The sequence below is a fragment of the Montipora foliosa genome, chromosome 6, assembly GCF_036669935.1.
Source record: "Montipora foliosa isolate CH-2021 chromosome 6, ASM3666993v2, whole genome shotgun sequence".
Taxonomy (NCBI): Eukaryota; Metazoa; Cnidaria; class Anthozoa; order Scleractinia; family Acroporidae; genus Montipora; species Montipora foliosa.
The window spans coordinates 71,706,152-71,719,362 of record NC_090874.1 but is presented as its reverse complement, the minus strand read 5'-3'; the positions used below and the strand labels follow the sequence as shown (position 1 = coordinate 71,719,362).

Below are 13,211 nucleotides of genomic sequence, written 5' to 3'. Positions count from 1 at the left end.
TACAACACGGCTCAGCCGGTGGCCATTTAGCAGGGAAGATTCATCATCACTGACAACTCTGAAGGGTTTGCGAGACAAAGCCGATAATGGAAAGTACTCTTGTTCATCAACTTAAATGAGGTATAGCTCTCTGCACGACTGTGAACACAAGTAAGCCTAAACAGAAAATAAGGTCATTTATTTTTTGCTGTTTTGCTAGTCTGAGAATGATATTAAAATCAAGGTGTCTCTCACAGGATTGTCCAAGTTTAATTTAAGGAGGGAGTTTCTAAAATACAGTAACTGCTGTCTTTGCGTAAAGGCATCATTATCCATTTTCAAGAGATTAAAATGGATTTATCCCGAGGGAACGAAAAGGCAATTGGTGTTTTCGTTTCTGGCAGTGAAACCAAACAATTGGGCTGGATTCCAAGGGAAACCATCAGTGAAGTGGAGAGAATGGGCCAAATGGAAGACTTAAAGATAAGTCTTATAACTTTAAAGGAGAAAGAAATTTCATTCCATTTTGGTAAAATTGATTGTGTCATAAACATTTCCTCATTTAAGTTGTAATTCGTCAGCTTCCCCGTTTTTTAATACTAGTTCTTTGTTTGAAGAACATTGACACAGACTGTAAAAACCTTTTTTTTTTAATTCTGGAGTTAGTGATAACCATTCATGCCATGTCATGTGATACCTATTATGTTCACCTGTCTAATTAAAACATAGTGTTATTGAATTTAAAAACTAAGTACAATGAAATATCCTACCTGTGTTTATACTACAATTACATTTTCTCATCTATTCATGATACATTAGTTTCTTTTTTTCACTTATTTATTATTCTGTCAGATATTTATGCAGCTATAATAAATAGTATATGATGATGACTATATTTATTATTAGTAGTATCATACAGCCACCAAATGGTATATTTTGGTGTCTGAATGTTATATAATTAATAAAGAACAGGCCCTGGTTATTCAAAGGCTGGATAGTGCTATCCAACGGACCAATCTCTATCCAGTGGATAATGCAATTAGTTTCACCAATACTTATCTGCTGTATAGTGATTTATCCATTGTATAGCGATATCCAACGTTTGAACAACCAGGCCCAGGACTCCATATTCAACTTATCCAATTACAGTTAAATTACCAATTTTAAAACAAGATTTGGCTTCAGTCAACTTTGGAGCTCATCTGAAGTTTTTTGTTTATTTTATTTTATTATTTTAATTGGGCAACATGGAGACTGTTAGAGATATATACACAAGGCATACAAAGATTGCAAGGCATCTTTATATGTATGTTACTAAAGCATATTATATGTTTTAACCCTTATCACCTCAACATCAGGTTGATCATTTTCCCTTAACTCGCCTTAACTCGCACAAACTCGGAACTGATAGGCAAGCTCATTTTTTCCTTATCTCGCCTTAACTCGCATTAGCTCGCACAATCTCGCGGCGAGTTAAGGTCCCAGAGTAGGCCTACCACCACGCAGAAGCTTCAGGTCCTTTAGGACCACTTTCAGTTCTTTGAAGGTCATTTTTTTCTCGATTGTAAACCGTTTTACCGTCCAAGTTAATGTACGATATTATTCCTCCTGAATATTCCACAACGTACACAATGCCTTGTCTATACGCAACGGCTAATGGCATCCTTAAGCTGCTGCAGATCTCCGTCACATCCACTGGATAGTGTAGGCGAGCCGAGAAGAGTTTTCCTTTGCACGAGTTCACGTCCACAAGAAATAACTGCCCATGTGGCCCAAGGCAAACGGCAGACGGATTTGTCAGGACTCCTTTCTTGTTGCCTTCGTTTAGACGTTTACTTTAAATTTCTGACTTGCCTGCTGATATCAAGTTACTGAATTGCCGTGACATTCGCTTTCCTACATGAATGTAGGATCAGGTAGGCATTTTCGAGAAGCCAGTTTACCAAAGTCCTGACCATTACTGTAATTACATTAAAATTGCTTTTTTTACGTACGCACTCTTGCCTACGTAAATGCTTGAAAACAAGTTAAATCTCGGAAGGCTTTCCTTTGATTTATTTATTTCTCAAATAGTGCTATTTAAACGTTGTCCAACGTTGACAATCACATCCGTTTTCGTCGACAAAGAGAGGTGATCACAAGTCAAAGACCAACAACCACAACCGGCAACGTTCACCATTGTACTGTACACGGCGAGGTCTTTGATTTATAAGAGCGTCATAAGATTCGACAAATTCAGAAGGTTATATTCGTCTAACTTACAGGACCAATTAACATCATGGAAAAACTTTAATCCAGTAATAGTAGAGTTATCGATTTGTTATCGATCTGCGTTATTTGATCTTATTTGAGGCCTGACAGACGACACAGGATCGGATAACCAAACTGGTGACTGGTCAACGGCTTTCTAATTTCATGTTTCTGGAAAGCTCCCTAAATCCACCTAAAATATTCCTCAACGTGGGAATTCCGGATCTGGCGTCAACCGCTTGTACTGCAACTTCAGTTTGTACTTCAAAACACCAATTTCCTTGGCTCTTTGGTCAATCTCAGACGATTTGAGATTTCAAAGGAATGATGCTAAATCTTCCACTTCTAGTTTTGTCAAAAACGACCATTTCATAACCGGTTTCTCGTCACCTTGTTTAAAAATGCAACCCGTAACTTCATGCAGTACTTTCAAGGAAGCCATCATTTGTGAAAAAGTCCATTAAGCACGCATGTGCTGCCCCTGTTACACGCATGCCATGTGGTCAGCGGATGACCGAATTTTTAAAAGAGCCTGGAAGCAAATCTTTGACATCTGACCCATCTTGTTTGAACTTGGACTGATAAATGACCCGTTACCATTCGTTACCGGTCGCCGGTAATGCAAATCCTTGGCAAAAGTGACCTAACGTGTGACAATTGAGAAATTATCCCTAAGATTATCTTAGTTATCCCTTATCCCTAAAATTATTTAGTCATTTATCCCTTATCCCTAAAATTATTTTGCCAGTTATCCCTTATCCCTAAAACCCCTAACAGGGCCTCCAAACTGTTTCGATGGTCCGTGTGCTGCCTCAGGGACTTCACGCACCAATAACGGCTTTGATAACGTGAAAAGATTCATTTTAATTGTAGTTAAATTATTTTTCTTGTCGATTCGCGCATGAGAGCGGATACGCAAGCTCGTTTGAGAGCGTTGGGGGGAATTAACTGTTGAACTCGTCAACATTTTTTGTCAGCGTGTCTGGGAACGGAGGAGTTATGGATGAAAAATGGTAAGGACAGACAAAAGTTTCTCGCATTTCGAAGTCTTCCATTCTGGCTCTTTGCTATTACAGTATCCTGTTTTAAACACGTTCAACAATAATGTTTCTTTCTGAGGGAGGAGAAATTTCATCAAATAAATCAAGCTTACTCACCTAAAATCAATACAACATCGTTAAAATTGCTCCGAAAAAAAGTATTAAAGCTGTTGAAATGAATAGCCATCGTTGTACAGTAATCGCAACTTTCTGGAATGTTTGTAAATGATGAGTTTCATTGCGTCCCGTCGGAAGCAGTCTCAGCGTAGTGGCCAAAACTGGTTTGAGGAGAAATCTGAAATGTCTCTTCGAATGAAACTGAGGTTCTGGGGTCGTGCGACCAAAGGCATTTTTTTTCCCCTCCTCGACCGTTGATTGGAATCGCCGCCCTTGAAAAAAAATTCCTCTGGCACCCAGGGTAGACGCTGATGGGAAAAAGCCTGACACCAGATTCTTACTCTTGTGTAATGGGACTCTTAGTCTTGTCTTCCCTTGACTGTCATTTACTTCGTACATTTATCCGTGTTTGCATGGGCTTCTGGTTTTTGTCGTTGACGAGGACGTCCTGGGACCAGGAGCCCATGAGTAGGAGCGAGCAACTCCCATACTTAGTCTATGTCACGGCATTTTACAGACGAATCTATTTTTGGACACTCAAAACAACAAAGGCAGTTCCGGTTCGGTGACCCTATGACGTCCAGTTAGTTGATTGGTCATAGGGCTCCTGCGGGAGTCTCATTCACGGAAAATAAAAATCTAAAAATAAATTGGTCTGTGAAAAAGCCGTGACAGAAATATATGGGAGTTGCTCGCTCCTACTCATGGGCTTTTGCTAGGACTTGCAGCAGCTTAAGGATGATTTGAGTATAGCTGGAACTGTCCCTTTTACTATCTTTTTAATTCCAGACAGAGTCTTCAAGATGAGTTCGGTCTCGAAACGTTCGGAACATATATCATGCAATTGACGGATTCAAACTCTTTACCAGTACGACCGCAAAAGGTAACTCCTTTTCTTCTTAACTTCCCTTCGCTCGCGAACTCGAAAACGTTAAGGTCTGTCCTTCCTTTTGAATTATTTTTACACACAGAGATCACACGATATCTACTTACAGTCACTCCAGTTTCTTAAAAAGAAGCGTCATTACTGTATGTTTCTTCCGTAATCCTCACCTTCACTCCATAAAGAAGTTACCAGATTTTCTCGCGCAAGCAATTCGAAAATAGGCTTTTACGATCATCTAATGTTAAATAAGGAGCCATGAGCGCTGGCACAGTGGTGAGAGCACTCGCCTCGCACCAACGTGGCTCGCGTCCGTTTCCCAGACTCGGCGTCATATGTTGGTTGAGTATTTTTGGTTCTCTATTCTGCTCTGAGAGGTTTTTCTCCGGGTAATCTAGTTTTCCCTTCTCCTCAAAAACCAATTTTTGATTTGATTTCGACGTACAATGTACCCAACTATTGCCCCAGCGCTAAAAGACTTGACACTTAAGTTCAATATCATTACTCTTAATTTTATTAAAAATCTTCGCTTAATATGCGTTCGTATTTGATACGTTTGATAAAGATAGATGTGATTTCTAAACATTTTTTCACGTGTTTCTAAACAGCATTTAACAGCCCATAAATAATTACAACTCTTGAAAGAACGAAGTGCTAAAAAAGTCGTTATGGAAGATCTGAAGTACTCTGGGATATTTTCTTCCTTTCACCCTTACTTTGTATAAAATACGGCGTGAGGCAAATGGGCGAAATTCGTCTAGGACTTGCGATCAAGAACTACACAACCAAACCTCTCAACAATATACGTGCTACTTAGTTGTTGGGGGGGGGGGGGGGGGGTTTGGGACAATACGAAAGAGTTCTGAAATGATACAGCCAATAAATGGCGCAAAAAAATAAACGTCCCCCAGTTCGTGATAAGCCCTGTTAGTTGTATATCTTCTCCATTATCTTATTTTTTTTCTTGTCGAGATTGTTCCCTTTCAAATTCCGACTTCACTGTATTGCATGGTGAATAGAAGTTTTCATAATTTTTGTTACCACTCAACATTCATCTCGCGTGTTCATTTTGACAGGAACTCGTGGTGTTAATTACTTTCGTTTTTCAAGTTCTGCTGTTTTTTTTTAATTCGTTGGCCAATGTGCAGTTATATTTTTAATGAACTTTGAGATCATACCCTACTCTCAAAAGGATGATTATCTTCGTGAATCTCGCCATTGTTCATCTGCGATTGTGCATTGTTTTTCTTTAAAAAGGGAATGTTGAGGGAGTCACCATTGCTTGGTACTGAAGCTGACCTCTGTGATCTTCTCTCACTATTTAAAAAAGCTCGTTTTCTACTCAAAATTTTATGAATTGCGAGCCGGAAATCAGGTTTCATGAACGAGTAAAGTATTGGGTTTACAAGTGACCCTAACACAACACAGAAGGGCGAGAGCTGAGTCATGAGTTCGGGAACAACCTCCCTGTGATTGAAAGAGACTGCAACAGTGTAATACAGGGTCGGAAAGTAGCATAACACGAACATGAAGGAAGCAATAGCGAATACCCTTGCCACTTTGGCTTCCGATGATACTTTCCGTGTTCCATTCGGTTCTGAAATGATTTTATCTGACTGCGATGCATATGAAACACTTAGTTGTCTTTCCCGGCGGACGCATTGCCGAACCAATCGAAAAATCCTGAAATTCGCGAAGACTATTAAAACGCACGGTAAAGCAATATAAATGACCAGGACGAAGCAATTGTAGATCCGTGTCTTTAGAACGACATCGATCGTATTATCTTCAAACCATGCAAGGGGTATGCATGCGATCCCTATTGACAAAATCCATATACCTGGTACAAGGATTTGGAAAGCTCTCCTGATGGTTTGTGAGTAGGCAAAAGGGTGCATTATCGCCAAATATCTGTCATAGGTCACGGCACAGAGGTTTGAAGCTCCAACAAAGAAAACACTGGCGTACAAGACATTGAGCGCTGCCTGTGACCATCTCTGAAGTATGATGTTGTATTGCAGAAGAAACGCTGCACCTGTCAAGATGTCCGATATCGCCAAGGATACTACAAACCCGTTGGTGTAATTTCTCATTGATTTGACCTTGAAAACCAACGTGCAAACTAGAGCGTTCGTCACAATCGCGCTCACAGAGAAGATACTCAGCAATACAACCACTTCCAGGGGCTCCATAATGGTAGGTTACTTCTGTAAATTACACCGGGATTCGAGTGTGATCGTCGACTTCGGCACAATTTTGTTTGTTGTGGGTTTCGCAATTATTTTCCGGCAATCAAATAAGTTATGCTTATCTTGTAGCTGTATTTCCACTTGAGGTCAACAAAGATTTTTATATTTCACGGTGGGAAATCTTTTTATACTCTGGGCATCGGCTTTAACTCTTCCATTCCAAAGTAATTGCGTCTGCGTTTGGTGTTGATATCATTCTAGACAGAATCCCACTTATAACTCTGAAAGAATAGAAAACAATATATCGCAACATATGTTAACAATGAAACAAAAACAAATGCGGTTTGTTTTCACTGAGATGGAGAGGTTTGCACGAATCGTGACAAATTCTGCCAATCCAAGTTTACTTTTTTGCTCCGATTTTAGAGCCGATTTAAATAATTAGCTGTATTGATTTCCTTCCAGAATAATATTGCATTTACATGGGTTTCTATTATGCGTCGAGGCACTTTCTTATAGCCCAACAGATGATAAGTGGGAAGCCAGAATCTGCGGAAACGTTTTGTGAAATTTCGTGAATCATATTAGGAAAAACATCTTGCGTAAAATTTGTCCACGGTGTTGTCATTTAATAACTTAAATTCAATTTTGGGCAACGCAAATAAACATCGAGGTTACCCTTCCAATTTACTCACGTAAGAGGAGAAAGAGGGGAGAAGACCTTCGAGTGTTTTGGGAGACTGTTTAGCTCAACAAGCTCACCTTACAAAATGAATTTTTTTGTTTGAAAACAAATCTACCCTGTCATAGTAAAGATCTCCTCCTCCGTAAGAATCAGGTTTATGAAATGCACCGTGCTGTTCGCTAAGAACCTGTTATTTTCAATTATTAAGACGCTTTTATTAAGTGATTTCCAGGGGAGAGACACATTTTTCGAAAGCGAACATCGCTTTTCATTGTCACTTCGATTTTAACAGCGCGACTAAAAGATTGGGGCCATTTTAGTAGGCAGCTGCCAAACATCAAATGATAATATGAACATCATGAAATCTAGAATGAGAATCCTTTGAACAACAAAAACTACCAGAATTACCTAGTACATTGACTTCAGGCGATAATTTAAGTATGCTTCTCGTAAATCATTTTCATTTGAAATGACTGATCCTTGAAGGATGAGAAATCCGTAAATTGGTTGTCACATCGCACTCAAAACTGAACTTTCTTGCGTTTAAATAATGGTTTTAGCTTACTCGCGTCCGCATCATAATTTGTTTTCACAAAGTATAATAATGTTAATTTTTTTATGCGTTTGTTTCCACGAAATCTAGGCTTGTATAAGAGAGTCGGCTTTGAAAAACCGCCTACCACTTTTTGAGCTTGAAATTTAGAGCGTTCATTTCTTATTATTGTGACAAGAAGTCTTCATTTTTAATTGAACTATCTCAATATGTAAAATAAGCGGAAGAAAATTCAAAGATGATTAAAAATGTTCACGTAGCTTCTATTAGGAATGCTTTCCCATGCATTCGATTGGGTCGTCCGATTGCTTTTTAGGCCATAAAAAGTTTATTCTCAAGTCGGGAGATGTAGCAAGTTGAACGTCTAATGAAATATCTATTTTTCCCATTCTTAGCACAGTGGGTATAGTTTCCTTGCATTTAATCAGGCAATTGATATATTAAGTTGTCTGGGTAATGTTCCGCCAGCTGAAACAGTGACAACTTTAGATCCGAAAATTAAACACTGCAGTTAAGAGCCTTGAGGCGGCTTTAAATAAAATACGAGGATTAAATTCTTTAAAGAGGAATTCTCATGTTAAGTTGCCACTCTTGTGCTGAGAGTGGGTTGTCTTCAAGCTTTCCATCTGTCACTGTCGATCCTGTCCTAATAAGTTCCCTATGTCGACACAGCCGGCGAAGAGACCGGCCGCACAGTAAAAAGACACAAATGCACAGATACATTCAGGGCTCCATAGTTGAAAAAAGGCATACACCCATGCAGCGAAAATATATCAGTCAGGCCAAGACATATTGGTGATGTGAACATACCACGTCTTCTGTTTATGTAAATGATACAGCAAAACTCGTTCAGAGCTTGTTAATAACGCATTCATTGAAAAATTCACTACTAACCTGCGATCCGCAACTGCCAACCGAGTCGTGTATCTGTTCCCTAAGATTCTATGATGCGGCGATTTCAAGTTTTGATCATGCACACAAGCTACTTAAGTCGACATTTCTGCATTCCCCCGTAACAGTTTAATAATAATAATAATAATAATAATAATAATAATAATAATAATAATAATAATAATAATAATAATAATAATAATAATAATAATATTACATTTCTTCCTCGCAAATTCAACATACGTTTTCAAATACGCCTTACAAAATACTTTATACAATGACAAAAAGCAAAATAAAGATTACAGATCTGATATTATCTGGATAGTAATTCAGATAACAATGAGTTCTAATAATCAAAATCATAATATTTCTAATCAATAAGACTACTTCTAAAGTAAAAGCTTCTCTGATCTCGGTTCTAGAGACAGGTTTATTATGGCTTTACAACTGCCTAAACTGTCTAACAACTGAGTACAAAAAAACTTATTGATGTCAGAGTTTCAATTAATGCATGCTTCTGCAAGGGCGAATCGATTATTTAAAACAAGGGCGTATCGATTATTTAAAACAAAGAAGCATAAATACAAACATAGCGAAAAGCTGAGATGCGTGTTTTAAAATCATCGCTTGTTTGTTTATAATTACTTTCTTATAAGCTTGTACGTAAACTTGTCCACAAGAACTGAGGTGAACTTCAAAATACAAGCTTAGGACGAACAACTGTAGATCCAGAGTAAGATTGGGATGACAGGTTAATTAGTTAAAAATAGCTGAGTAAATGCAAACTAGGATGTTGTTGAAACTTTCATTGGAAAGTGCCAGATCGAAGTTGATCGACTTAGAATCTTAAAAGAACATTAGCCTCAATGGAAACTTTGGGGCAGCTCAAGGTGAGAACAAGCAAGCCAAAGCTGCTATCACCTGCTTTTTCCACCCTCAAAAGCAGTCCTCGAAAAAGCAATACTAGATGTAAAATGAAAAGTTGCTATTGTTCGACGTAACATGCAAAGGAAAACCGCCGATGCTCCTTTCGTTTTCCTTTTTCCCAAACAAAGCAATGCTCTTATGTTAAACGACTTGCTACTTCCAAGTTGATTCCCATTTAATTTTAAAATGGTTGTCTTTTATATTTCCGTCAGGATAATGAATATACTATTTGCCAACTTCAGTGTCTGCACAATTTTTTTTTCTTATGGTTATATGCACTGGATTGGAGCAAAAAAACGAGGAAATAATTTCTAAAAAATTACTCTGGACAACAAATTAAACAGAAATTGAAGAACTTTATTTAACATCTTAACATTTTCTCAATCTGCTGTCGTTTATCTTAATGCCGTGAACTGCAATCTCTGATAAGAAATATTTATCGAAAAGTATGAAAAAGGAATAAACGCCATTTTCGTTTTGACAAATAGAATTTCGAAACTACTTCAAAATCAAGTAAAGTGTGAAAGATTTGCTCAAGACGTTACTCTTTTTTGGTTACATGGATAAAAATAACCAATATAAAGTTTCAACAGATATCAACTGCAAGAAACGCCCACTATGACAAAGGGACTAAAAATCCGTAAATCCATGATACCCTTATTTTATAAGAACCTTTCTTATATGAACGCTGAGATTAACCTGCAAAGTTAGGAACATACGAAGAACATACCCAGGCTCAGAGTCAGTTAAAAACGTCTTTAATTTGCTCATTTGTTTGTTTCTTTGTACCCTGGTACCAGAGGCTACTCGCGCGCGGCAGATGGAAATTCTTCGTTTCGCTTCGGTGGCAGAAGGCCGACGGCACGAGCGGCAAAAGAGAAATGATCGACACCGGAAACTGTGCAAGAAAAACCTCTGGCACCCAGTGTAGTTTTAACATATTTCCCTCCCTTCTACTCGCCTACCCTTCCCAGATCATCTCCAGTACCTCTCTCCTACCCCACCCTTCCTCCTATCCCCATTGATTACCACATATGCCCACCCCCTCTACACAACACTACTCACAGACATTTCATATTTCTCAAGAGCTTTCGGTATACTTACCAGAACTTGCTGCCAACTCCTTAATCCACGTGAGTACGTAAGTAATATTGAAGCCAATTCCTCAGAATAATTTATAAATGAATATTTGATTATTCACCTCTGGTCACTTTCGGTCAAAACTTTGATTTATTCACAAATGTGCAATACGACACCAGAGCATATGGCAGATTCACGCCAACACAATTGCTAAATAAAATCGATTTCTACAGAGAAGTAGAGGAATTGAAAAGCGACTGCTTCTCCGGGGTTTGGATAACTGTCTCGAATTCTCCCATTTCCCCTCGTCTTTAGATGAGGCCATGGAAACACGGAAAACGTCCTCTGTTCACCTTTATCCCTCTGCGGCCATTTTGGAGTCCGTGGGGAATAAAGGCTTTGTCTTTGCATTGTCTTTGCCCGTCCAGCCTCACACTGAATGAGAGGTTCGACGGGCAAAATCTTTTGTTTGGACATTGAGTGATATGGGTCTATGCTTAAATTTACAATGCTTGCAAATCTCTTACCTGGAATGCAGTGTCTGACACTTGCCGACCGCAGACTATAAACCCTAACTCGCAGTAAAAGATAACCGTTTTAAAACTAACTAAGCCGAGAACTCCTACCCTCAACAGCTAACGTTTTTGATAAAATTTCAAAGACTGATATACATACATACATACATAACTTTATTTATACTCGAATCAATTGGAGCTTGTTAGCAACAACAAATAATAACAACAAATAATTTTATGAAAATTAGTTGAGAAGTAAAAGTGTTCGAGTTAAAAAAAATTCGCTAAAAAAAAGCTAAAAAATAAGATACGATAATGAACTAACGAATTTCATAATGTGTTATGTACAGCACAGAACGTAGCATACTTCCTGTTATTTGTGCAGCACCATATTTTGTTCCCAAGAAAACTCTCACGGAAAAAAGACATCCTATCAGATACAATTGCATGAACCCAAATGACAATTCCACCGATGAATTTCTTCAAGCCAGTAAGCCAAATAAGCCTGTATGAAACACACTCATCAGTTTAAAGTTAAGCACACTTTCCTTAATCTGAGTAGCCACAGCAAATGGACCTTGTTCAGTATATGTTGTTCAAATATCGCTGCCTTGTGCTCTGGAAGAATTGCGGGGGAAAACGTTCTTAACAGGATCTTGATTGACGTTGTGTGGTATACTAAGTTCGACTACCAAGTTTACGTGGTTCTTCAATAAGAAAACCTCATGACCAATGTTATATAAAATATATAACAGTGTTTCAGTTAATTGTCCTGTTAGACTACAGTTTTACATTTCGTCTGCCTTTTTGTATACTACTGAAAAAGGAAAAAACAAACAAACAAATAAGGAAAACTGATAAAGACTCCCAGGCTGCGTATGTCACGTCTGTATCTCAGCCTGAAGGTCCGAATAAAACAGGTTCTTATAAAACAATACACTGAAGAGTGTAATTGGGATACAGACTCCTTCCTGTCACAAAGCCTCCAAACTCATTATTTTTCATTTTAAACTACTTCATAGAAGGATGACAACAAACGGTTACCTACACAATACTGGGCTCAAAACCGTGATGAGACTGATTGTAGTTTCTGTAGCCGAATGAAAAAAAAATCTTTAGCTCACTTTTTCTGGCATTGTAGAGAGTTGCCTTTTCTGGAAAATATTCCAAAACTTGCTCACAGGGAATCGAGTAACATAGCACATTACTTCTACCTTTCTCGTAGCTACAATCACAGTCATAAGTCGTTGGAACATCCCCCTTACCCGTGCAATGTTGGATAGCGCAATGCACCCAAACTAACTGTTCAGTGCGTTTTAGCTACTAAACAAACATTGAAAGGTGGGAGAGGGAGGGATGCTCGGTTAATTCCGTCAGTGTACCAAAAATGTGTCACTGATTGTAGATACTTTATCTGCATGTAAAATGACGCACGTATTGCCAAATATAACCAACTTCCCATTGTGTTACAGTATTTTTGTGAACGGAGGATGAAAACATAGCCAATTGACATATTTACGAGAATGATGTACTAAGTAGTTCGTAAAGAAAGTGCACTAATATTCAAAGTACCATTGCAAATTATTTTTATTCTTTCTGTCTTAACCTACCTGCCATATGATTAGACTAGTGTAGCTATTTGTGGGTAGACCATCTGTATTCTTTGTGAATTTTTTTTGTTTGGTTTTCAAATACAATTGCCGCGGGATGTTATTGCACGGTGTTCACCAATCAAACCAAAAGAGATCGTTTCTCGTTCAGTGATAACGGTCGTCCGTCTCTGATATCTATAGTTTCCAACTGCCAGATTATATTCAGACTTCGGAGACTCCGACCATTCAAGTGAGACTACACACAAAAAAACTCACATCCTCAAACATGCTTCAACATGACAAGTACACAATTTCCCATGCTTAATTATGAAGATCACCAGTTGGAAGCAAACCTAAAATAATCCCGAAGCCCGAATCCCGCGGATTAAAAATTCAGGCTTGCTTTGCTTACCTAATTTTTGATGGTCTTTCTAACTTTCATTTCGTGTTCATTTCACATTTCATATATCCTCCAATTCACTTTGATCATTTCTATAACTATTGCATCAA

The 13,211-nt window shown here is 38.3% G+C and overlaps 1 protein-coding gene and 1 long non-coding RNA gene across 4 annotated transcripts in view; one reads left to right on the top strand and one right to left on the bottom strand.

Moving 5' to 3' along the window:
- The window catches only part of LOC138008342 (uncharacterized), a 38,979-nt gene continuing 25,768 nt past the window's right edge, over positions 1-13,211 (top strand). Inside the window, exons 1-2 of one of the 3 annotated variants that reach the window (XR_011124235.1) lie at positions 1-150; positions 237-4,269. This is a non-coding gene — a long non-coding RNA (uncharacterized lncRNA). The remainder of the gene's footprint in view (positions 151-236; positions 4,270-13,211) is intronic. The other 2 variants (XR_011124237.1, XR_011124236.1) reach the window with 2 other exon arrangements.
- LOC138006258 (D(1C) dopamine receptor-like) lies at positions 4,767-8,688 on the bottom strand. Its single transcript, XM_068852480.1, has 2 exons — positions 8,591-8,688; positions 4,767-6,739 (listed from the first exon to the last, which is right to left on the bottom strand). The coding sequence occupies exon 2, from the start codon at positions 6,459-6,461 to the stop codon at positions 5,442-5,444; it is 1,020 nt and encodes a 339-aa protein (XP_068708581.1). The 5' UTR covers positions 6,462-6,739; positions 8,591-8,688; the 3' UTR covers positions 4,767-5,441.

Coding starts and splice junctions, on each gene's coding strand:
- LOC138006258 (XM_068852480.1), bottom strand. CDS start 6,461: ATGGAGCCCCTGGAAGTGGTTGTATTGCTGAGTATCTTCTCTGTGAGC.